The sequence below is a fragment of the Macrotis lagotis genome, chromosome 3 (assembly GCF_037893015.1).
Source record: "Macrotis lagotis isolate mMagLag1 chromosome 3, bilby.v1.9.chrom.fasta, whole genome shotgun sequence".
NCBI classification, from domain to species: domain Eukaryota; kingdom Metazoa; phylum Chordata; class Mammalia; order Peramelemorphia; family Peramelidae; genus Macrotis; species Macrotis lagotis.
Window position 1 is genome coordinate 233,377,556 of NC_133660.1, and position 27,241 is coordinate 233,404,796.

Below are 27,241 nucleotides of genomic sequence, written 5' to 3' on the forward strand. Positions count from 1 at the left end.
ACACTTGACCCTTTTCTGATTATGAAATCTATAATAACTGACTTTTATGAACGTTGAGAGAAAAATGGGTATCAATTCAAAACATTTTGCTTTGTAGGAGATGGAAAAATTTTTCTGCTCTTTCTGTTCCCTTATTCCTTTGGAAAGACAAGAAACAAACTAAGAGATTGTATAGGAAAAGGGTCAGGATACGAAAAGTCAACCACTAATCAGGTTTCCTGATAAGCTTTTTGAACGTGAACCTGAAGTTAGGGTTGTGTGAATAAACATGGGCCAGAAAATCCCAAATCACTGTATTTTGATGCAGAAAATGGGAGGCAAAGAAGTAGGATATTAAGACAGGCCTTCCTAGACTAGGGAAGATAATGAAAACTGAGCTATGGGATTTTAGTTGGAGTTTAGCTTAGAAAGTTTAAATACCTATCTTTGATTGAACTGTATATAGATATTTGTGGATAAATGGATATATGAGATCTAATTATCTAATTATCTATGATGTTTCTGAAATTGTAAGTTCTCTTTCTTCTTCTGAATTGGAATAGGGATAGTGACTGAACCTGTGATGCCATTGGTATAGAAGAAATAACTACCTCTATTGATGCAGGTTGGCTCCTTGCTTCTAGTTATATGGTCTTAGAGAGTTTGCTACAGCAGTGAGAGGTTGGATGCCTGACCAGGGTCCTACAACCAGTACGTATCACTGACTAAATTCGATCTCAGGATTTTCTGATCTGAGTTTTGTTCTCTTTCTCTCTACCACATTGCCTCTATACTTGTAAGATCCAGAAATTCTTTTTTATGCCCTGGAGTCAGTAGTGGCAGAAGGAAGAGGAGTGATTGTGAGTGGATGCCAAAACTGGACAGCTTATTTTGGCAGCAAAAGCAAAAGCAGCAAACGGAGTTAAAGGTAATTAAAGAATAGGCAAGGCAAGGAAGTCAAGTGGGACCAAAAAGGGTCAAAAGGATCTGGTGGTTTTGAGCTGGGATTTAGAGAGGTGGTAATTATGGGAGAGACAGAAAAGGAAAATCCAAGGTCAAGGCTGGGTTCACTAGATTGGCACTAAGAAACTAGCATCCTAAAAGGCAATATGGTTTCTTTTGTAATGGAGAGACATTTCAGGAAAGGAAGCAGATTAATGTACACTAAATGCTTACGGATTATGAAGTCACTAAATATGGTGATTGTATTTCATAATTAGCTAATATCATTTAAAGTCCTTTCTGATTCCAATATGCATGTAAGGAAATGTGATCTCTGGTCTCCTTGTCCTTTGCAATTAAATACACCAGTTAATAGAAACCTTCATTGGGATGCTAATAGATGCATCTGACAAAAGATATGATCTTACCTTTAAAGAAAAAAAATAGGAATTGGTCATTTGTCCTACTTCAGCAGGTAATGGTGTTGCTATGCTACATTTGGCTAATTTAAGCAATGTTCATTTAGCTAGATTTCTACCTGACATGAAGAGAAAACACCTAACAATGAGAGTTGTCCCAAAATAAGAATGGGTTGCCTCAGTGAGTAGTGAGTTCCCCATCACTGAAGGTCTTCAAGCAGAGGCTCTATGGTCACTCAGATGAAAGTGGAACAGATTGGATTAAATGATTTCTGAAGTCCCTTCCAGCTCTGATATTTCTATGGTTCTGTGATTCCCCAATGAGATGATGTAGTTCAAATCTGTATCTTTCATAGACATTTTGTCCTAGCCATTCCCCTTATCTTCTGAAGCCCCTATCCCTGCTGTCCCTCCAGCCCTGCTCTTAGAATTTCTGGCTCTGCAAGATTTCAGAAAGGTGAGGGATCAAATGGGGTCTCTCTCACCCAGCAGAGAAGCTCTTTTGGTATCCAGTACTCCTTACAATCCTGTTCTAATATCTCTCCCTAGTCTCCTTGGGGTGAAGTTTTAAGCAAGAAAACTCACCTGGGAGTCAAGGCCAGTATCACTGACCAAGAGAAGGGGTTTTACCAGCTGGAAGGGATGTGGGGATCTACTATATTAGAAGGGTACCCCAGCTGAAGTGGGTACTGTATAACTCTTCTAGCAGCTGACTAATGATCTCTCTCTCCTGCTTTCCCTGGGCCATAAGCTGATATGGGAAAAGGATGAAGCAGAATCCTTTATTTTCTTCTCCTGGCTTAACTCGTGCATGAGAGTAGCATGGAGTGAGTATGCCAGCAAGGGAGTGAAGAGTGAGAGGGAGCATTGGCACCCAGGACTGGGTTTGCAGTGGAAGCATTTGCAGAACCCATGAGAACAACCTCCATAGGAAGGTGGGAGTGGTAGAAAAATGAATCCAGAGCTCAGAAATCCCCACCACTTCCAGGCAGATGATCTATCTGCCTGTCTGACCCCCCAGTTGAGCAAGAAATGGGGAGGGGTGGTCTGGGATGGGACTTTTACTCATTAAGCTAAACTCTGCATGTTCAATGGTTTGACTTTAGCCAAATCCACCTGCCCAGTGATTCATTGCCTGCATCCTTTTCAATAATGCCATTGACTTTGAAAACCACTGTGTCTACAAAATACATCAATGCTAGTCCATGGGTAGAGGTAGATTATGGGGTTTGAATCTTCAATTCAGATCAGAGCCCCATAATTTTATGTGCTATTTGTGGATTCTCATAAAACTGAGAGAGTCCCATGATGACCACTAGCCCTGGAATACTAGAATATATCCCTCAGTGACTAGTATTGTTCCCCCAATGCGGAATTCACATGAAACGGATTGTTCACTGGTTGGGTTGATCCTATTGCTGTGGTCAATCCCAGCTGGGAGGAAACCCCTTCCTTGTCCCAACCCCCACCTCTGCCCACCCCTCCCCCACAAGGCTGTTACCCACAGCAGTTGCATCTAAGCCTGGCTGCTCCTGCTATCACCCATTCTATTCTTGATCTAGCAGCCTTTTGCATCAGGAAGCTGCTACAAAACTCTGGATGGACCACTCAACCCAAACCCTGGAGAGAAGCAGACATGGAGAAAGCTACTGTGGTGCCTGAAAGCTCATAGCTACGAATGCTGAACATAGCCTAGTGTGGCAGTACGGGATGGGGCATCTGCATGCTATGGAGTATGCATGTTACAGCCAGGGGAAGCCCTCTGAGGAGGAAGGATGGGGGCTTGGGGGGCATTAGTTCTACTCAGCAGGCAGCAGGCAGGTGGTGGGACCATGCCCCCGAGCATTCTGGGCCCTGGCCTGCCCTACCCTGCCCTTCCTAAGAGTTGTGTCGTGCATGATTTCTGTCCTCTAAGCTGCTATGGGGAAAGGAGGGGGTGGTGACCCTAGGTGGAAAAGAGTCAAAGAAAACTCGAACCAAAGTCCTCTTCTTTTTCTGAAAAGCCAACCCTCTTCCCACCCCTTCCATCAGATGGGCCCATGACCTGGTCAGAGACCTACCCTCAGCCCATGGCTCTCAAGGGCAGCCTCTGTTGGGGCTCTGCCCACTAAGATAGTCCAGCTCCAAGGCTGTGGGTGCCTGCGAGTCTTCCTCGAGGCAACATATTTTTTTTCTCTTCAGAACAGCATGAACCTGTGTCAAGTGTCAGGTGCCTTACCCAGGAACCATCAGGGTAAGACCCTTCCCGCTGACTCTCTCCTTCTCCATTTGGATGCTCAGCCTTTCCCAGCCCCCCACCCAGGCTCCACATATCAGGATTCTGTGTGGGACCATGGGATGCTAACAGATCCCTGGGCTACCCATGATGCTAAGAAAGCAGTCTGACTGGATCTCAGATCTCTACAAGGGATGGAAGTGAAAGGTCAGATTGACATTCCTCTGAGAGGCTTCCTACCTGCTCTGTTAATTTCTAAAATCTCTTCCTGGGCCAGCGGACATGTGTCACTCTGAGTACTGTGATGTGGAGAGTTTACGACAGATTTACAATAATTGGGGGATCCCAGCTGCGGTGGTCTCGGAATGTGTTTCTTTTTTTTCTTTGGTAGCTTCTGCTTAGCCATAGCTAAGGAATAGTACATTCCGAAATTGTTCACGATGACGGGCACGGGCATGGCAATGGTCAGTACCCCTGCGAGCGCACACAGCGCCCCTACTAGCATGCCTGACCAAGTCTGCGGGTACATGTCTCCGTAGCCCAGTGTCGTCATGGTGACCACCGCCCACCAGAAGCCGATGGGGATGTTCTTAAAGTGCGTGTGCTCACTGGCGCTGGGATCATTGGGTTTAGCACCTATCCTCTCAGCATAGTAGATCATTGTGGCGAAGATTAAGACACCCAAGGCCAGGAAAATGATGAGCAGCAAGAATTCATTGGTGCTGGCACGGAGGGTGTGCCCCAGGACCCGCAAACCTACAAAATGGCGGGTCAACTTGAAAATTCTCAGGATACGCACGAACCGGACCACTCTCAAAAAGCCCAAGACATCCTTGGCAGCTTTGGAAGACAGGCCACTGAGTCCAACCTCCAGGTAGAAAGGAAGGATGGCCACAAAGTCGATGATGTTCAGTGAATTCTTAATAAACTCCACCTTGTTGGGGCAGAAGACAATTCGCATGAGGAACTCAAAGGTGAACCAGACCACGCAGACCCCCTCGATGTAGGTCAGGAAGGCCTCAGTCTCTGCCTCCCGGTAGTAGCGCACCTGGGTGCCATTCCTAATAACTTCAATTTCTGTTTTGTTCACGATGGGGTTAAATCGCTCATGGGTCTCCAGGCAGAAGGTGGTGATGGAGACCAGGATGAAGAAGAGGGAGGCAAAAGCCACATACTGTAGAGAGGAACAGAGAAGACAGGTTAGTGCAGAGGGAGGGAGTGGGTAAAGCAGAGGGGACACCCAAAGAACTTAGGGGATAACATTTGGGAAACTCAGGAAGGGTTCCGTCTAGGAGCCCTGGTACTACCAACATTATATAAGTGAGCTGGGAGGAGGAAAGGGAAGAAAAAGATGAGGGAAAAAAGAAGAGGAAAAGAAGGGAGAAAAGACAAAGATATGGAGAATGAACTATGATGGGGTTTATAAATGAAGGCTTTAGCTAATTGATGGAATTTGTGAGGTTTTTCTACTTTAGGAGGTGTTTATGGGAGGTAAAAAGTATATGGATGGGGGAGGTGTTACATTCTACCTCTACTGTTTACTACTTATATAGTTATTGCTCCAAGTTGAGATCCCCAATTATTATAAGGCCTATGTGACCTTGGGGAAGTTATTTTACTTTCCTGGGTCTCAGTTCCTCATCTATAAATGAGACAGTTGGATTAGATAGCCTCTAAGGTTCTTTTTAGCTTTAAATCTATGATCCTATGACCTAGACTGGAGCCAGAAAAGGAATGACATGATATGGCAGAATTATGCTATTTAATCTTCACATTCCTCTCTGCCTCCTATTTTTGTTCCATCTCCATCTTTGTCTCCTTTCTTGTGTTTCAAATTCATCCTTCTCTTAGAACAAAAAAAATGGCATACAGTGTGAGTCCTTGGGAAGGAATGTTTCCTCCTTATTTCTCCCCTTCCTACTGTCTCCTCACAAACCCAACTGAGGACTTTGGACCAACTGCCCTTGGGAACTGTGAAGAGGGCTAATGGCCTCATCATTTGGGATTCTGTTCTGATTTTTCCTGAGCTTGGTAAGTGAGGAATCAGGGCCAACCTTCTGAGTGAAGACCTGGGGAGAAAAATGTTAGGAGTGAGATTGAAGAGACATCAGGGGTCATTTTTTCAACCCAAATCTATTCAGATGAATGCTACTTTCCATCTGGTGTCCACATCATTATTTTAGACTGCATAAAGTACTTCATTCTGGGAAAGCTAGGTCTTTTTCACCTTATCCCCAAATTATGTGTTTGAGAAATTATGGCCTGTCATCTAAAAACTCCTTGAGCTCCATTTCCAGTGATCAAAACAGATATGCTCTGCAGAGGGTGAAGAAAGTTATGTTATGTTATGTTATGTAATGTTTAATACCATGTTGTGTGTTATGCTATACTATGTTTGTTTTAAGTTAATTTATGCCATGGTATATTTATTGTTATGTTGTTATGCTTTATGTTATGTTGTGTTATGCAATCCTTGTTTTGTTATATCATCTTCTAAGTCATATCATGTCATGTTTGTTATGCTATGTTATGTCACATCATGTCACATTATGTTATGTTCCCCAGTTGAACCTAAGATACTCTGGAAGAATGTAAACTCCTTGAGGACAGGTGCTATATTGTACTTTATTTTTGCACCCCCAGACATTCTCATAGTGTTTGTTCATAAACTTAATGAATCAAATCGAATTGATGAGGCTGGATATAGGACATTCAAAAAATTCTATATTCTTTCTTGTTTTGGTCAGTTGGAATATCTTAGACATTCATTCTTAGCTGTCCTTAGGAAGACTGGGGAATTGGATGGGTGGGTGTGACAGCAGGGTGGAGTAAGTAAAAGAAATAAAGAACCTTTTCTTTAAAAAAATAAACAAACAACATTAAGTATCTACTGTGTACCCGGCAATGCCTAAGCACTTCATCAGTATTATCATTTATTCCTTGGGGAGGGTGAATGCTATTATTATTCCCATTTTACAGTTGAGAAAATGGAGGTTGAAGCAAGTTAAGGGACTTGCCCAGGGTCATGCAGCTAGTTAATGTCTGTGGCTAATATTTGAACTCTGGTCTTTCCAGTACCATGGCCAGTGCTCTATCCAATGCACCATCTGGCTGCCAGTAGATGAAAAACTCCTTGTGGATAAAAAAAAAAAACCCAGCTACAAATGCAACTGGCCTGTGCATATAGAATATTGACTCTTAGAAGATCAGAGCTGGAGGAGACCCTGATCCTGAGATGGATCAAAGATATAGAGCTGGGAGCAGACTTAGAAGTTCAGCCCCCTCATAGAACAGGGGAAGAAAAGAGGGCTAACTGCTCTTACATTCTGTAAACATTTATTGAGCATGTGAAATGCACAAAGCATCTCACAAGGTGGTGGGGATACAAGGAGGAAACCAAGAAAATGTCCTTGCTTTCAAGGAGGTGACTTCTTGATCAGTGAGGTGATTTACCCAGTATTACAAAGAGTAAGCAGCAAAACCAAGACTACTGATGACTCATTTCCTATGACATTAGAAGGATTATGAAGCTCTTTCCTTACAATAACCCCAAATGGTAATTAGCACAAGTGCTATTAATTCCATTTTACACATGTGGAAACTGAGACTCAGAGGGCACCAATTTCCTGAGTGAGGACTTGAACTAGGTCTTCTGATAATTCTAAGTCTGGCTTTCTTTCTATTCTATCAACCTTCCTCTCTAAGAAGCCATGCCTCCTGTCTCCATTGATCTTCTCACTTTACAGCACTATCTACCCGAGTCCCATCTGCATCAAAAATGCTTCCTTCAATCATGTGGATTTAGAGGATATTCTGTTATGATTGGGCCATAGGCATTTGAAGGACTTACAAGTTAAAAGAGATGTTCTAGCTACTCCACAAATTTATGGATGATGTAATTGAGACCCAAGGAAGAGCTGTGATTTGACCAAGGTCACAAAGGTAATGGGGGGCAGAAATAGGTTTGGACTGAGATCACATATAGGACCAGAGATTTAAGAGAGGCCGAAGAGGTCATTTAGTCCCACCCCTTCAGTTTTACAAATGGAACTGAGGCCTAGGGAAATTAAGAGTAACTTGACCAAGGGAATAATACTTTTAAGTGACAAAACCAAAATTGGAATGTTGGTGCTCTGACTCCAGATACAGGAGTTCTTCCTCTAAATTCACTCCTCACCAGAGGCAAGGGTTTCATCCTGGGTGCTTGGGTAGTAATGGCGATAATTCACATCAGGGGCAAATTTTTGACCTATTCTCCCAACCTCAAAAAAAAAGGCAAACTCTCAAGGCAAAACTAGGTGGCTCAGTTCTGATCATCTTCTTCCAGCTCCCTGAGGGTTAATGAACACATCTTCAGAGTTGTGTTAGAGAGGAGAGGTAAGAAGGTGGGTCACCCCTTAAGAATTCTGACTCCCCTGGGAGGCCAGTAATCCCTCTGACAGAAGCTGGTGTTGGGGAGCTCTTGAATCCTTTCTGTAAAGACATGATGTTTTGGACAGGATATGATTATCAACCATTAGTTGGAATCAGCCATTAGCTTGACTTCCGGGAAGACTGGGAACCTCTAAAGAAAGAGAATATGAGGAAGCTTGAATGATTTATGTACCAATAACTTTTTTGCTCATTAAGGTACAGCTTTCTCCAGCCCTGAGCTCCAAACAAATCCCCATCTAGGTAGCTCATCTCTTAGTCTCCTGCTTTTCACTTTGTCTTCCTTTGCCTCTTTGTCTTTTTCCTTCCCTCTCTCTGGATCTTTCTACTAAGCAGGGAGAAGACAAAGAGGAGGACCATCATCGCAGGCTCTTCTGGATCCCAGATTCTATGATAACCCACCATAATTGTTACAGAAGGCCTAAGGCAGGGAGGAGACAGAGAGGGAAAACATTAGGCAAGAGCTGTCTAAGATGAACATTGGTGGGACTGCACTTCTAGAGGGATTACCGTCCTAGATAAGCTCACATATCTACCAAAGGATCAGCTGGGGTACATCTCAAGTTTAGGGCTCAGTGTGAAAGAAGTCAAATGATAAAGGACTTGACATCAAGAAGACCTGGATTCAAATCCTGACTCTAGTTATATGACTGGGCAAATCACTTAATCTCTGAGATTCAGTTTGTTCATCTGTAAAATGAGGGAATTGGACTAGATGGCCTCTTTGCCTCTAGACTTAGGAGACTATGAGCAAAGACATGGATGAGCTAAGAGGGAAAAAAAAAGGACTTGTGTTTGTTGGAGGACACTCCTTTAGTAAATGGCAGGTTGGCTCATGGGGATGCTTACATCTTGACTGAGAACGGGGTCAGTTTTGTAAAAGATCAACCTGCTGGTTTCCACTGTGTTTAGGGAATGATGAGTCATCTAGTGGAACTGGAACAGAGCCTAATGTGAGAGCAGACTTGAAAGACAAGTTGGGGGGAAGTTGTGGAAAAACTTGATTGATAAGGGGAGGACTCAGATCTTTTGCCCTGTGTGTATTGGGGAGTCATTGAAGGTGTTTGAAGAGGACTGGGTTATATCTGGGCTCAGTGTTAAGGCAAAAATCATGAAGCAGGCAGGCATCTGGGGAGACTGTGAAATATAGTGTGGAAACCTTCCTTCCCAGTTTAAGGACTGAGGAAAATGATGCTTTAGTATTGCTTTTGCCCTGGCCCCTTTCCATGTCTAGGATGCTGGATGTTCTCTAGAAGAGGTCACTACTTGCTTTAAGACTCAGTTCAAACTCCACTTTATATATTGTGCCTTTCCTGATTGCCACCCTCCCCTTACTGCTGGTGTCCACCCTTCCAAACTACCTTGGCTTTATCTTGTATCTACTCTATTAATATTTATTTATGTATATGTTATTTCCATAGACTGGAAACTCCTTAAGTACAGAGTCTGTTTCCTTTTAGTCTTTATATCTCCAGTATCTAATCTAGTCCCTAGTACATAGTGGGCAATTTATAAATTCTGACACACCTCCAGGCCACAGCAATGAATCTGATGGTTCCAAATATTCAAGTCTACTCTCTCTCTCTGGTTGAAGGCTTCAATAGCTGGCACATGTGCATGCACTGGGGAGACTGGGATGTTCATAGGAACCCAAGCATCCTTACAAAGAACTGAATGAATCTTTTTAGACTAGTAACTGTTTTGTCCCAGCCAACTCATTCAGCTCTAGTTTCAGAAGTAATTTAGACTTACACAGTCTGCTGAGGGGAAAAGAAGTTTGTTGGGTTTTTTTAAACTGGAATCATGCAAATAACAACCCATCATCACTTTTCAGTTGCAACCCCATTGGTCATCTTAGAGGCAGAATTCATCAAAATATCAAAGGACCCAACCAGAACAGGAACAGAACCCTCCATGTTCAACTGTGTTTGAGAATTCCTGTAGTAAGAACATGGATGACAGTCTTTAGACCAGAAAACACATCTAAAGGTTCACTGAACCATTTACAATGATCAAACTTGACCTGGAAAGGAAATGAGAACAGTCTTCTCTCTCCCTTTCCTGCAAATGTTGCAGGGAAGGGAGGACTTGTGGAATGTTGTACTTACTGTAAGACATGGGTAAAAATGTTTGTAGATTTTGCTGAACTGCTAACTCACCCCCTTTCTTTTTTTAATCTTTGGGTATGAGAGGGGGAAGTATACATGTAGGAATAAATGTTCTGAAAAAACAAAATTTATCAACAAAAATAAGACAACATTTTTAAAGAGAGAGAATGAGCCATGCAAGAAAATATCTTTCAAAGCCATCTAAACTAGAAACCATGGATGAGAATCCCATGTGCCAGTGGACACACTGCCTCCTCAGATGAGTTCGTTTTCTATTTGAGGAACACACCTAAATTAGGAAACTGGTTTTTTTCCCCCAAATAAGTGTGGGATTTTTTTTTCTAAAATGGGCTAAAACAACTCACTCACATGTCCAAGCATCCTCTCATTTGTGTGTTTAGTAAGGCATGACTACAGCAGAATTTGCAGCAAGATCACACATTCATCTGAAACTGTTCCCCTAGACTTCTATAGATTCAAGGACAGCCCAAAGGGAAAGTCATCTGTTGAAATAATAATAGCCAACCTTTATATAGCACTTTAAGATTTGCGAAATTTTGTGAATATGTTTTCTCATTTGATTTTCAAAACAATCCTAGGAGGTAGATACTACTACTATTATTATTCCTAGTTTACAGTTAAAGAAACTGAAGTTTGATCAGGATTACACAGCTAATGAGTATTGAGGTGAAATTGAACTCAGGTCTTTCTGACAGGTCCAAGCTTTTTTTTTTAACTCATTGTGCCACTTAGATTTTGCTCCTTAATTCAATCCTATTTAATTCAATTCATTATAAATCAATGAATATTAATCAAATGCATATTCCTTGAAAATTTTGCTCCTGTGAAATGTCTTATTCCCAGATAGGGTTAAGACTGGGAAATTGAACTCAACTTTTAAATGGATGAAACTCCCATCTGTCAATCCCCTGGAGGGTGTACTGCTGTTAAGGGCAAGACTTGGGCATCAGCAGTGTGATTCCTGTCCTTTAAAAAGCTAAAGAGAAAGTTGAAAATCAGGGAAAACCATGCCATTTTCTTCTCTTTTGCATGGCTGTCCTTCTAGAAGATGTCCTGGGCTCACTTATAAGGTTCACTCTGATCCACCCAAAATATTCATTGTTGCTCTCATATTTCCTATCTTTATGATGAGCCTTAGGGATGTCATCCTGCACTCTCACACTCATGAAGTCAGGACTGACTTAGCCCTTTCTCACTCCTACCTGGCCTTTGGGAAGCAGTATGACATTGTAATAAAGAAAGGAGGGACTATCTAACAATTTAATGCACCATTTACAATGACCAAGCTTGGCACTGTGTAAAAGGGCTTTATGAAGATAGTCTCAATTCATTCCTCATAACACTGTGAGGCAGGTGGTATTACGATCTCCATTGAGGAAACTGAGGCAGGTAGAGATGAAGTGTCTGCTTAGGTAAGTGTCTGAGGTTGAAATTGAACTCAGGTCTTCCTAATTACAGAACCAGCATTCCATCCACAGCAACAATTAAATGCTACTGGGGCTAGATGGAGTGCTGGGAAAAGAAGCAGGAACAGCTGAGTTCACATCCCACCATTGGCATTTACCAACTAAGTGTCCATCATCCATCCACTTAAGTTCTCTCAACCCATTTCCTTACCTGTAAGAATGATATAGGATAATGCCATCAATACTGTTTACCCCCAGTTTTGTTGTTCAGTCATGTAGTCGTGTCCAACTCATCATGGCCCCACTTGGAGTTTTCCTGGCAGAGAAACTGGAATGGTTTACCATTTCTTTCTCCAGTCCATTTTACAGATGAGTAAACTGAGTAAGTATCTAAGGTCACATTTGAACTCAGGCCTTCCTGACTACAGGCCTGGCACTATATCCATGGCATCACCTAGTTGATGCAGGATTGTCATTAGGTTAAAATAATAATATAATATATATTGAAAACTTTTAGCATTAGAGAAATGTTGACTATTTCTATTTATCTACCTGGAAGGACAAGAGGGAGAAAGTTAGCTGTCCCCCCACCCCCCCCCACACACATGTGACATCCATCCCTGGGAAAGAACATAATAATCACCTAGTTCAGGTATGGCTTGATAGTGCATACCTGCATTCTCAGGTTATCAGGGAAGTTTTGACTGGTGGATTTCTTGAACTCCAGAGTTCCTTCTGTAATGGGACTCTGCCCAGTCATATGTTCCACACTGAGTTCAGCTTTAGTATTTGAGTCCCCAGAAGCAGGGGCCCTCCAGGTTCCCCAAAGAGTGGTAAACTAACCAGGGCAACTGGTGTATGGTCCCTATATTTCAGGCCTGGGCAAAGAGTTAAGAAAACTCAGTCTAAGCAGGGGGGGGGGGGGGTGGGGGGAAGAAGAATAAAATGATCCCAATTTTACAGGGAAGAAACTTCAACTTTGATAGAGGCAGAAAGACCAGAAATTAAGTAACCAAGCCCAGTTCAATCTAAGGCAGCAGATCACAACCCAGGACAGATTTCAAGAGGTCCATAAATTTGAATTGGTGGGGGGCAGTGGAAAAAATGGCATCTTTATTTTCACTACTCTCTAAATAAATTTAGTATTTCCTTCAATTTATTTAAAAATTAAACTTCTGAAAGGTGGTCCATAGGTATCACCAGATGTCTAAGAGGGTCCATACCACACAAATGATTGAAAAACCTATATTGGAACAACTAAATAGCAAAACACAAATTCTACACAGGTCTTCCAAGTCCAAATCCAGTACTTAGCCCAATAAATCAATAATACCCTCTTCACTACCACATACAGCAAGTCACATTTGTCACTATTTACCTCAGTAAACATACCTTCCCATAGAGAATTAGACATACCACACACAAATGTACACACAATAGCATATCTAAATACACATACACACCATTTTATAGAGATCATTTTCTCTAGGACCCAGAATGTCTTCTCAGAGCCAGTAACAGCAACCAACATTCATATAACACTTAGAAGTTTGTAAATCAATTTACATAGGTTAGCTCATTTGATACTTGTGACAACCCCATGAGATAAGCACTACTCCCCCATTTTGTAGAAGAAGAGACTGAGGTCAAGAGGCTCAATGATTTACAACTCCTGAGACAGAATTCAGGCTCCTTTCTTCCTGATCCACCTAGCAACAACAATAATTGATTGCAGACTTCTTGAAGGCAAGGAGGCTGCCTTTTTCATCTATTGCCAGATCCTAGTAGGATGTCTTGTATATAATAATAGTCACTTAATAAATATATGTTGAATGTGAAATGATTTAATTGGGGAGGGAAGTTCTTTGGGTTCAGCAGGCATCTTGACTTTTGAGCTACCCTTGGATATAGGAGGGAATGTGTTCATGGATGACTGTAACTTTGCTGCAATCCATTACCATTTGTGGGGCTCAGTTTTCCCCTTTATACATGAAATGTGTTAAATTAAAGGATGCCCAAGCTCCTTTCAAGTGCTGACAGTCTAGGGGTCTATAAAGTTAAGAGATGCTCATTATCTCCTACAAATTAATGCAATCAGAATATAATTTTGCAGCCACAGATGTGGGACTTACCTCTAGAACAGTGGCACATTAGTATTCACAGAAACTTCCTTGGCTACAAGTCAGCAGCCTTGGCTCCAGGGGTTCCCAGCATGCCATGAAGCATCCACAGGCTTTCAAGTCAAGGGACCTTATTCATGACCCAGTGGCAGACTAGAGAAACAACTGAATGTGCAGTAAGCTATGAAATTTAGAGATCCTCCCCCAAATGTTCTTTATTTGTGCCTGACCTGCCTTTTGAGCTTATATTGGTCTGATCAGTTGCAATCAAATATACTATAACTTGACTCTAAAATAATGATGCCATTTTGATCCTCTTGGAGAACAAAGGACATCAACCAACCAATCACTCAACCTGTTTCAGGTCCCCAGGGCATCAAATAACCAATCCACCAGATCAGTGACAGTCAAGTCTTTGAGAACTCCTTTCTGAATTCTGTAGGTGCAGCTGTGCCAAAAGTTTGTGATTACTTCTTCATTCTGAATAAAGCTTTTTAAACCCAGGTCTTAACTCACTAAAGAAAGATTTTATCAGCATTATATTTAGACCCTCCCCTTACTTTGGTGGAGGTGGGGAAGCTTCTAATAAAGGTTGGAGGCAACAAAAAAGGGAAAATGTGTGAAGGGCAGAAGTTTCATACCAGGATGAGAGCTATATTAGAATTCTCTGGAATATTCATAAGATCGAAAATGTAAAGCTACTAGGAACCTTAGAGATCATCCATTACAGAGATTAAATTTCCATGTAATTAATGTAGATGTTGAAGAGGGATAGAAAGAGAAAGGTAAAGTAGAAGAAAACTGTGATTTGGACACTGAGGATTAGACTAGATGGTCTCTAAGGTTCCCTTCTCTTAGCACTATGATTGAAGACACTGAGGAAGAGAAGAGTAGGGTCTAAAGATCAGGAAATTAAGTAGCAAGGATATGGAGAGAGTGTTCTGACTGGAGAATACAGAGTTCACGGGAGGAGCAGAGATCATTCTCCAGCGGTACTGGAGAGTAAGAAGGTTAATTCCCCCTCCTCTCCCAGAGAACCTAAGAGAATGGTAAAGGGCAGCACCAGTTAATGGGTTGGACACGGGGTACTGGTGGTTCAAAACTTGTCCTTGTCTCCCTACAATGGGGGAGGTCAGGAGAAGACACGATAAGCCCTTACATACCTGTGATAATCTCATAGAGGCATGAGACAGGACCCTCTCTCTATAACATGGATTTCTAGACAAATGAATGCAAATACACATTCCAGGGAACCCTAGAGCATGTTTTTTTTTTTTTCCCTTTGGAATCAAGTCAGAGAAAATGGCGAAAAACCCCACCAATTGTGTTCTTGAAATTGGTTGCCATAGTGACAGCAGGTTGCATCTTGTTCCCATGGTAACTAGGGCAGTGAGACTGTTGGCTGTAAAGTGAGACAAACCTACTAATGATCTGTTGATTTAAGAAGATGTTTTATAAATTGCTAGTTATTTTTATCTTTCCCCCCCTTTGGAAACCATAAATCAGAAAGGCATTTTACTCTCTATTAGAATGACCAATATGCATGGGTGAATTATTTATGCTACACTCATCTGTAGGAAATGTGTTTGCATTAAGGAAATTCTGTAGTCTTTCAGCATTAAAATATATGAGTATGTGTCTATGTGTCTATGTGCATATATACAAAAAGATATAAGTATCTATATATGCACATATATGTCTATATATGCATATATGTGTATATGTGTAATATATTTGTAAATGAATTATTTTATATGTGTGTGTGATTTCTCCCCCCCCCAACTCAGCCATTTTGACCAAAGGATAGGCAGGATGATTTGAAGAAGGTAACCCTTAATTAAAAGTGAAGAAGCCTAGGTTCTAATCCCAGCTGTACTATTGATTCAGTATGGAATTATGATATGTGCCCACTCTCCTTGAGGGTCTCAGTTTTCCCTTTTGTAAAATAAGGAAGTTGAACTGTCTGTAAGGTCTGTAACTGTAGAGCTAGTGCTAAGATGTTGTGATAGTATTGTGAAATCAGGGCTAGGTCTTAGATCTTTATGGTCTAGGGTGAATTCTATATGCTCCTGGTGAACCCTGGGTAGGGTCCAAGCCCCTGAGGAATTAGGTTAACTTTTTCTGCCTAATTAAATCTGCCCATGGGGAAAATATGTGTTATGTGAAACAATCAGTGGGACTCGAGGCAGAGCAAGTAAACTGGCAAATTGGCCTAAATAAATTGACAATTGATCTAGTGCCGGGAAACTGAATTAAGGCCTCACCCAGGTCTCCTAATGACCACCATAGGTGTGTCCAAACACAGGCAATTTGTTTTGGTCTGACCAGGAGGCTATTTATAGTCTAGGTATTTTCATTAACAAATCCCTGACAGTCTCTCTTCCCTTACTCCCCTCTCCACCCCCACTCTATACACATATCCTGGCTAGCTATGGGTGCTGTCCTTGGGTTGGCAAAGAAAAGCATCCAGGTCCCTCCTTCTTCAGGTGCTTTTCCTTCTGCATGACTCTAGTTCGGTTGTTTGAAAATGGACTTGTCCAAGGTCATGAAACTAGTAAGCTATAAAATCGAAAATTGAACTGTGTCGTATCTCCAAGATTAGAGATTTTGCACAGCATCATGTTTTCTTCTCTGTCCCAATAGCCATTCTCTTACCTCCATACACACTCACTCTCCCTCTCTACATAACTTACCTCCCTATACACCACACACACACACACACACACACACACACACACACACACACACTCCTCCTCTTCCTCTTCCTCTTCCTCTTCCTCCTGTTCTGGCTAATTTGGGTCCTACCTGAATTCTTTCACTGGATCAGGGACATAATGCCCCCTGACCAAAGGGAATGGGACCAGAGGCATGGACAGACCCAACAGAGATTGAATGATGTTGATCCATTCATCCAGGAAACTATAATTCTGATGAAAAGAAATCCATTCCTACCCTTAATCCTGGAAGGAGGAGAAGGAGGCAATACCAGTGACATGGACAGAGTTCATTGCAACCAAATTATTGCCCAACCAACTATTTTCTGAGTGTCTCCTGCTTGCCAGGCTTGTGCTACAACTCGGGGGATAGGAGGTGTGAGAAGATCCTTCCCAGTTTCAGAGGACACAGAACTTGTGTATATAAAATATAACAAAATATAGCTCATCCTGGAATTCAAGGACCCAATTTGCCATTTGATCCCCTATCCTTTCTGTCTCTAGCTCTCTTTCTGCTTCCTCCCTCCCTTCCTCTCTCTCTTTCCTTCCTCTCCTCCTCTCTGTCCCTTTGTCTCTCTAGCTCTCCCTGTCTCTTTTTCTTCCTCCCCACTCTCTCCCTCTGTCTCTGTCTCCCTCTCTCTCTCTGTCTCTTTTTCTCTCTGTGTATATTTCTCAATCTCTGTCTCTTATCTCTTGGTGTCTCCATATCTCTGTGTCTCTGCTAACTTTGTTTCCCCCCTCCCCTCCTCCCTCTCCCTCCTTTCCCCCTCCCTTGTCCCCCTCACCCTGTTTAAGTTAGCACCTTCTCTCTTACCACTTCGTTCCCTGCATTCTCCACTACAGTCAGGTGGGTCTCTTTACTGAAATCTCAAAATATGTCAACACTTTCTGCCTCCTTCTTTTATCTCAGGCTATTCTCCCCTTCCTGAAACATCTCCTTTTCCTCTCTGCATCCTATCTTTGGAAGCCCAGCTCAAGTTCTGTCTCCTTTCCTTCTCCAAAGTTTACATGTGTGACCTTGGACAATCACCTTAACTTTCCTGGAACTCAATTTCTTCTTCTGTAGAGTGAGAACCTTAGACTAGGTGGCCTGAGAGGACCCTATCAACTCTTGACTATGCTCCCATGATCTTCCTTGAAAATTTTCCTGAGCACTCAGCCCATGGAACTTTCTTCATCTTCCAAGTTCCTGGGCATGAGCCCAGAGTCCTAAATCTAAACTTTCCCAGGGCTTCCAGGGTCAAGAACCAGATCTGATAGAACCAGTGCTTTGGAGAGCATGGGGAAATGACAAGAGACTCGAACTTGAAAACAGAAGGCCTGGGTTCAAGCTCCAACTTTTTTTCAGTTTCTTCCTCTGTAAAATAAGGGGATTAGACTAGAACACCTCTAAAGTTTCTTCAATTCCACGTATGCAAAAGGAAGGCTGAAGTGGGGAGGGCTGAATGCCAGACGATAGCTCAGAGAGAGGGTGGCCATAAGGTTCTCCAATTCCTAAAAAGGAATGGAGAGTGATTATTCTTTTTAGGTTTTTGCAAGGCAATGGGGTTAAGTGGCTTGCCCAAGGCCACACAGCCAGGTAATTATTAAGTGTCTGAGGCCGGATTTGAACTCAGGTACTCCTGACTCCAGGGCTGGTACTCTATCCACTGTGCCACCTAGCTACCCTGAGTGATTTTGCATCAAGGCTCATTCAAACACCATCTCCTAGAGGTATGAGGTGGGAATTTCTTGGGAATAGGGATTGTTTTTTGTCTTTCTTTGTGTTCCTGGTGCTTAGTACAGTGTCTGTGAAACAGTAGAAAATTAATAAACACTTATTGACCATTTATTGACCAATTACTAAGAGAAACAGCCCTCTGAATAATCAGTGTTATGAATAGAGAGGAAAGGAGAGAGATAGAGACCTGGATCTCCTGGAAAAAGTGGATTGTCTTTCCCTACTATCAAATAGGATTTCAATTCACTTGTGGACCCTGGGTTCTACCATGCCATCAGGTACTTACTTTTTGCAAAGCACTTTACTGACTTATGGGAAACACAATAAAAGCCAAAATACTGTCCTTGCTCTCAAGGAGATAACATTCTATAGGGGAGATAGGTTAACCCTAACAGTGCCGCTTCCTCACCAAGAATCATTCACAGCCCATTGGAGCTTTCAAATTCTGTTGCATTTCTCATTGTAGCCCTTTTGGATTTCTTCACTGCGTTCCTTATTTGATTTCTCATGCCATTTCCCCCCCCACACACACACTAGATTTTTCACTGGATCTCCCCCAGTGAGTGCTCCCATTTAATTTACCATTGAATACTCCAACTAAATTCCTCACTGAATGACTCCCTGAATATCTTACTAGGTAGGCATGCTCTCCAATTCAACTGCCAAGGTGTTTCCTTCTCTTCTCTTCTCCCCCTGACCCCAATCCCTACCATTCACCACTGAATTCTCCAACACCCGGGAATAGTTCTAGGGTAAACTAGTAGAGAATAATAATTACATACTTGATGGATTCCAACAAAGAATGTTGGGAGAGAAATAGGGTGTTAGTAATGGGGGGGGGGGTGAAAGTACCATCCTGTCCAGTGATTATTCAACTGGAGTTTGGTCCATTCTCCAGTCATAAAAGTAGAAAGAGAGTCAGAGAGAGACAGAGAGATGGAGACAGATGGAGACAGAGAGATAAAAAGAGAGACAGACAGACAGACATAAAGACAGACAGACAGAGAGAGAGAGAGAGAGAGAGAGAGAGAGAGAGAGAGAGAAAATCAGAGAGTCAGACAGAGACAGAGACAGAGAATGTGTGTTCCAGAAAAATGAAGAAAATTGTGTCTTGAAATCTGAGAATATAGCAGTTTCCAAATCCCGAGAAAATTAAAGTGGTATATTCACAACAGAAATTAGGGAAATAAGGCAAATTACAGAGAAAAGGATTAGATATATATATATTCAGCCAAATTGATATTAATAGTTAGAACTGAGTATCCCCTTAACATTTTTCTGCAGTGGACCAATCTAACAGGAGGAAATGTAGCAGTGATCAAAGTGAAGGCTTCTACTTGGGTTCAAAAAAATCAACTGCAGAAGAACAAGATAAGTGTAGACAACAAGATTAGTTAGACAACATTTCCCATAAGGGATGAGGGTGAGAGATCTGGGACATTAAAAAAGTGAACTGTCAGTTCAATATGTTACCTGTATAATATGACAACCAAAAAAAAGCTAATGTTCTCCTAGGTTGCCTTAATAGAAACAACATCAAGAATAGAGGACATGCCTAGGTTGTGACTACAGATGAAGTATTCTACTTAGTTTTAAGATCCACATTTTAAAAAATTTTGTCTTCGTTTCCTTAGTGCCTGAGACAGTAACCCAATAATGGTTTCTGGGGTCAGGGACAAAAGGCATGTGTTTAGTACATACTTATTGAATTGATTTTAAATGAAGGATAGTGACAAATTCAAGTACATTCAGAGGATGGGGAAAGGATTTGAGACAGGTATATAAGCATCTGACAAAGGAAGCAGAGATATTTAGCCTAGAGAAGTGATAGTAGGTATAAGGTTTAGGTGATAAGGGAAGCAGGACATAGTTTTATTTAGAACTGGAAGAAATATAGTCAATCATCTAGTCAAATCTCATTTTACAAAGGATCTGAAACTCTGAGAAGTAAAATAATTTGCCCAAGATCATACAACTAATAATTGGAAGTACCAGGATTTAACCTAGGCTGTCCAACTCCAAAGCTAATACTCTTTCCATTTCTCCACAGAGAAGAGAAGAGAGATAAGAATTGATAGATTTGGCACCAGAAGATTAAACTCAGGAGTCCTCTGAGTACTTGGTCTTCCATCCTGGGCCAAGAAGAAATCAATTCCCTCTATGACAGTCCTTCAGATATTTGAAGATGGAGATCATGTTCTTTCCCCTCTCTTTTCTTCTCTTCCCCTGGCTAAATATCCCCAATTTCTTCAATTGATCTTTCTATGGCATGGCTTCAAGATGCCCCTTACTATCCAAAACAACCTCCTCTGGATGCCTTCCAACTTGGCTATGCCTGAGTTCAACTTGGCACCAGAGGACAGACCACACCAGCTTTCTATCTTTGTTAAATTCAGGTCTGGGATGAGTCCTCAGTTTCAGGTGATGTACTCTTTGTAAGGGCATGAATAGAGGGATATTTTGCAGATAAGTTTTGCCTTCACAGGCAACTGAGTCTTTCTCCTGACCCAATTTTCTTTCCAGTTGTGCCCCCCCCCCAATTCTTTTATTTTTAGAATTGGAAACCCCTCCTACATGTGATTTGGTAAAGTATGCCTCTATCTATTCCCTGCTGACTCTGGAGACACCTACCTACAGGGTGAGTGTGGGTGGGGATATTCATGTGTATATTTCCTAGGTTTTTGTGACGCTACTTTATCCTGGTTTTTTCCTGTCAGTGTGACCAACCCTTCTCAGTCTCCTCTTACTGAATCATTGAAGTCCTACTTCCTTTGGGGGAATATACTCTAGGGTTTTATCCTGTGTCCTCTTTTCTTCTTTCTCTGTGTCCTCTCAATGATTTCATCAGCTTCCACAAATTCAATTATCATTTCTACACAAATAATTCAGATTTATATAAACAGATCCATTCTCTTTCCTGTGCTTCAATCCTGTATTTCCCAATTGCCTATTAGACTGCATCCCATAAGCATTCCAATCTCAATTTGTCTAACACAATAAATGATTCCCCTCTTCACTCCATATTCCTCATTTCTGCTGAGGGTGTGCACATAAGATCTTTGCAAACATAAGATTGATCCTCAACACTTCCCTCTCCCTACTACCACATTATCACTTGCCAAGCTGTAGCATATCTGCTTCTACACCATAAATGTTTTATCACTTCTTGCCTAGATTATTCTAATAATCTCTTGATTAGTCTCCCTGCATCCAGTTTCTCTTTTCCTCAAACTATCTTTTAAAGAAGTGCCATAATCTATGTTTGGCATAGTTATAGATCCTATATTATATTGCCTTCTATCAGAGGGAGGGGGAGGGAAGGGAGAGGGGAAGAAAAAGTAAAAAAAAAAGTTACTGAAAACTACCATTACATATAGTTGGAAAAACAAAGAAATAAATAAATAGAAAAAAAAAAAAAGAAAGAAGTGCCATAGTGACATTCCTAAAGTATGGGTCTTAATATGTCACTCTCCTACTTAAGAAGCTTCAATGGTTCTTTGTTGCCTGAAAAATAAAACTCAAACTCTTCTGTTTGACATTTAAAGCCCTTCACAATCTGTTTCTAGCCTATGGTTCCAGGCTACTTATGCATCATTCCCCTTTGTACACTCTATATTTCAGCCACACTTTTCTTTTTTACTGTTCAGTATGCAACATTTCATTTTCCATCTTCATGACTTTGCTCTATCCTCCATGCTTGCATTGTTCTACATTCTCACCTACAGCTCAGAATTCCCAGAGCCCTTTAAAGCACAGTTCAGGGACCATTTCTTACAGAAGGCCTTTTCTGATCTCTCCAATTATAAATTCCCCCTCCTTCTGCCCTGTTTTCATTTATTGTCTCTCCAATGCACTGGTCCAGAAACAGGTCATATTCATAGACAGGGAAAAATGGGAAAAAGTGGGAGGGATGGATGAAGAGAGAGAAGAAAGAAAGAGGAAGGAAAAGGTAGAGAGATAAATGGATGAAAAGGAGATAGCAATCTATTTCTAGGGAATCTGATTATCAAAGGCCATGTGGAGATGACAATTTTGGTCAGGAAGAAGAAAGAATCCCTCCTTTCCCAATATAACTCCCCATTAGTTTTAAATGCTGCTCTTATAATCCTCAAAGTTTTCTTTTCAGGAGACATTAGCTCTAATCCTTGCCCTGGCAATTACTTTATGTAAATCACTTTTTCTGTGATTTCCATTTTCAAAAATTAAGGGATTGATCACATATCCTTTTTGGTTTTTGTAAGGCAATGGGGTTAAGTGACTTGCCCAAAGTCACATAGGTAGGTAGTTATTGAGTGACTGAGGGCAGATTTGAATTCAGGTCCTCCTGACTCCAGGGTCAGTGCTCTATACACTGTGCAACCTAGCTTCTCCCCAGCATATATTTTTAAGTAAAAATAAAGGTCTTACCTACAGCAAATTATTTGCAGAAGCGCTGTTTGTAGTAGCAGAGAAGTGGAAAGAAAGTAGTTGCTCATCAATTTGGGGAATGGGGCATGAATATAAGGGAATATTACTGCATCATTTGAAAAATTAAAAATGCAGGATTCTTAAAAAGCATGTGAAGATTTATATGAACTGATGCAGAAAGAAATAAATTACAATAATGTAAATGGAAAAAATAAAACTTTTTTTAAAAAGAAATTGAATGCTATGTAATAATGTTGACCAAGGCAGGCCTTGACCCTAAAGAAAAAAATGAGAAAATGCACATGTCCTTTCTTTGAAAAGGTGGGAGACTATAGGTATGGATCTTACATTGGTTTGGTTGATATGTGACTTTAGTTTATTAAATTTTTTTCTTATTCTTTATGAAAAGAAATAGCTAGGGGAAAGGGGAGCAAAGAGCTACATCTGGAGAAAAAAGTGAAACAAAAGCAAAAGATATTAATAAAAATAAACAAAAATACGTCAGCTTGGATGAACTAGTCCAAATATAAGCTAAGTTTTCTTCATTTTTTTCTCTTCTCTTCTCTCTCCTCATTTCTTCCTTCCTTTCTGTTTTCCCTCTCTTCTTGGACAGAGTCAGTGCCAGGGCTAACAGCTTGCCTTGGCTGGGAGCAAGAACAGTGTGGGCAACAAAAGTAAGTGGGTTGAGGTCCTAAGCTGCCTCCCACCACCTGCCCCAAACCTGGACTGAGTTCCCTAAGCCCAGGCAGGAGAAACTTTGGCCAGGGCCTCAGGACATCCCTTCCATCTGCCATGGCTCAAATCTTGCCCACCCTAGTTGAGGGTCCCTGCTGCCAAAATCTGGGTGGTTGCCCATCTCCACCTTGGCTTCCTTCTTCTTTCCTCTGTAAAAAAAAATGTATCTATTCCATCCCTCAACAACAGGGGCAAGGGTCTTCTTAACAACAAAACAGACCCTCAAAAACCTTTTTCAGAAACCCAGATCCAGTGAGAATCAGGAGCCAAGGAATTGGAGAGAGGGACCAAGCATCCCATTCAAACTCACCATGTCTGAAAGAGGCCCAGAAGGGCAGCAATATGGCCCAGCAGAGATGGACAAGGGCTCCGGAAAACCACCCCTGGGTTTCTCTAGATTTTTTTTCCAGTCGAGGGCACCATGCAAAGGCAGGTCTAGGCAACAGGAATAGTTAGGTTGTGGTCCCTGCACCTTTCTACTGTCCACCTGCCCCAGACCCAGGCCAAATTCCTATTCAGGAAGCTCAGCAGGTAGTCTTCCAAAACAAGAGAATCCCTGGCATTGGCACAGAGTCCCTCTGAAGAAGGGATGAGCTAATACAGGAAGGCAATCAGAATGGGAATCAACCTGGGAAGCCTCAAACATGAATCTGAGTGCCCAACTTCTAACTTTAATCAAGATAATGGAATAGGGCTATTAGAGGTCACTGAATACAGAAACCGAAGCTTAGAGAGTTAAAGGTACTTCAAACAGTGACTTGGTGATAGAACACAGAGGAGAACTCAATCCTACCACCTCCAAGTAAGGCTGCTATCCAATTATTTAATGCTATTGAAAGAAAGAATAGGTGACAGTGGTAGATACACTGCCTAAGGTTGGCTCATGGCTCTCATTTTTAGGAAGTCTCTCATCCTATTCAGTCAGTCACTAGGAAGCAATGGTTTACTAAACATGAGAGACTTGCCATCTAACATGCTGATGCTCTTCCTTCTTTCAGAAGCAGTGATCTCCCCCCTTAGGCATCAAGAGGTTAAGTGCTAATAAGCTATAGCTGACAACTGGTATGTAAATAAGACTATGGCTAAATGAATGAATGAAAGAGCAATAACTACCTTCTATGTGCCAAATCTGTGTGTATTAGGCTTGTATGCAAAAACAAAACACTAAACTTTAAGTTTTATGTAATTGGCTACAATATTTTTAAAATCATGTTGTTGTAAATATGTTGTCAAGTAAGTATGACATTTTGACCTAAGACAAGACTGTTTCAGCTTCCTTAGTGTAGAAGCATCACTTTATCTCTCTGTTTAAGTCTGATGGTAATAATTTTTTGGGGGGGGTGACTGAGAAAAATAAACAAAAATAAGTATATTGTCCCAAAAGATTTTAGGAACCAACTACAAAACATTTAAAATTTATTTAGTGTTCAATACACCCAATTTCCAATGATTGACACATACACCTTATAAAATAAATACTGCACATATTATTATACCTAGCTGATAGATGAAGAAACTGAAGCCCTGAGAACTTAGATGACTTGCTTGCCCATGACTACACAACTGTGAACACTGGAGAATGATGCTATAAGAACACTCCTCTATACCAAGGCTAGAGTCCAAAATGATCACTTTCCTTCTCAGCTTGTCTCCTGAATCACAAAAGAGATCTTGGAAGTTAGCAAGTCTATTCAGCATGAGAGCAAGAGTCCCTTTTATAACCTTCCCCAGCTTTCTTGAAGTTCACTCAACAACCTCCAGACTTTGAAGGGGAATCTACCACTTTGCATTTTCCTTTCAGGCATCAGTAGTGACTAGGAAGTTTTCCTTATACCAATCTTAAATATTTCTAGGATAACTTTGCTCAAAGCAACCCTGTGACCCTGCTCCCACAGCCTCTAGAGAAACCAAGAGCATTTTCTAGGCTGGCTTACAAGCCAGGGTTTGCCCTGTCTCTCAAATCATTGCCCTCTACCATTGGATTTCCCTACTCTGGTGGTCATCTCATGTCTCACCCCCCTCAAGTATCTGCTGATATACAGAATATGGACAGTTATCTGAGGCTGGGCCATCATAGGAACTGCTTTCAATTTTACATTAAACCTGAACAGAACCATAATCACAGAATTTTGGAGTTAGAAGAACACCCCCAGAGGTCATCCAGCTCAAACCAGACCAGCAGAAAAATACTAAGCATTCACCTAACCAGTGACTGCCATCTCCTGAGGTAATCCATTCTACTTTTAAAAAGTTCCAATTGGTAGGAAGTTTTTTTCCTTATATTGAGTCTAAATTGGACTCTTTGCTACTCCTACCCATCATTTCTAGTTTGGTTACCTGGAAGTTAGGCTTCTATGGAGACTTTGGGACTGCAAGTCCTTCTCCTTGTGTCAGTCAATATGGAAAGCGTTAGAGGAAGGGCTCTTTAGGCAAGAGTGCCATCCTAGGTATGTCTCACAGACTACTTTGTGGCCTTTATTCACCTCTGTCCATTTGGTCAGAGAAGAGAGAGTCTATTATTAAGGTTTCTGCCAAGCCCTGGGTCTGTTGTACCCTTTTCTGGTCCCCTAACAAAAACTGATCCAGCTGAGATTTCCCAACTAAGGTGGGGGGGGGAGGGCAATCATTTTAGTTGTAATCTTTCCCTCTTACAGAGCTGGCATGCAGACTTCCCAATGCTTTACTCTGAGTCATATTTTAGGCTAACTTCTCACTCTAAGCAAAAACAAAACAAAAATAAAAACACAAACAAAAATTCTGACTGGATTTCCTTGTTTTCACCTTCTAGGCTATCATCCCTATTCCAATAAATCCTTCCCTGATATGGGTGTCATCCACCTTCATTTTTTCTTTTCCTTGTATCCTCAGAGCATAAAACAGTTCTCAGTTAATGTTCACTAACTGACTACTAGGCAACTGTGTATTATAGTGGGTAGAGCACTGAATTAGGAAGTTCAAAATCCTGCCTCAGATGCTCACTAGTTTAATGACCCTGCACAAGTCACTTAACTCCTTCGTCCTCAGTTTTCTCATCTGTAAAATGGGAATTATAATAACACCCATTTCAAAGGATTGTTGTGAGGGCCAAGGGTCACACACACACGTAAAGGGTTCCGCAAATTTCAGAATTCCATATAAACCATAGCAGTTTCTATTGCTAGCTTCTTCTATACCCTTTGCTCTCTTATGAATAAATTGCCCTCTGCCTCTGATCTTTTCTTCATCTGCTTCTTTCTCCTTCTAGCATCATATGAGTCTGACTCTCCCTTGAGGATGGCACATCCTGGAGCAGACTTCTTCACCCACTCTTCTGGTGTTCAGGACATGATTCAGAATTATCCCACGGCTTTTTCTAGGAAATTGCTGGCCTCTTAACAACTTCTCTTTGGAGAGTCATGTCATTTCAGTTAAATAGCCCTCTCCCTGTCCATCTAACAGGATTTCACCTATGATATCTAGCAATCAGAGCTATCTCAAAGTGAAATGAGAGGTCTTCAAACAGAAGTCGGGTGACCACTTGTTGAGAATGAAATCAAAAGTATTGCTATTCAGATCTGGATTAGATTCATTTCCCCTTGAGGTCCTTTCTAGTTTTGAAATTCTGTAATTCCTTAATTGAAATGACCTTTACTCAACACCCACAAAAATAATCCATGTTCCTTTACCTCTAAGATCCTGAAGGCTGAAATTCTTTCCTTTCTGATCACAATTGTCTATTCTTCCACCTCTCCCACTGCCTCATTCCTCCTAACTTTCCTCAAAACCTTTATTTTGACCTCACTTCCCTCAATCCTCCTTATTCTCCCAACTTGCTGTCCTCTCTCTGGCTTCCCCTACTTCCCTATCCAGCCTGGCCTTTGAGGTCGAGTCATTTATGAGTGGTACTTGAAAATGCTTCTTCCTCCCTTACAACCTTTTATCATTTCTGTCTTGCTTCTTTGAAACCCTGGATCCCCATTTCCACTTACTGCCCCAAGGCTATTGAGAATTGCTGGCTGAAAGAAACCAGGAAACCATGGCTATT

The 27,241-nt window shown here is 41.5% G+C and overlaps 1 protein-coding gene across 3 annotated transcripts in view; it reads right to left on the minus strand.

Moving 5' to 3' along the window:
- Positions 1-27,241, minus strand: part of KCNC1 (potassium voltage-gated channel subfamily C member 1) — a 77,676-nt gene that overhangs the window by 13,459 nt on the left and 36,976 nt on the right. For all 3 annotated transcript variants that reach the window (XM_074230171.1, XM_074230173.1, XM_074230172.1), the window contains exon 2: positions 3,796-4,729. In XM_074230171.1, the coding sequence (XP_074086272.1) occupies positions 3,796-4,729 (934 nt within the window). The remainder of the gene's footprint in view (positions 1-3,795; positions 4,730-27,241) is intronic.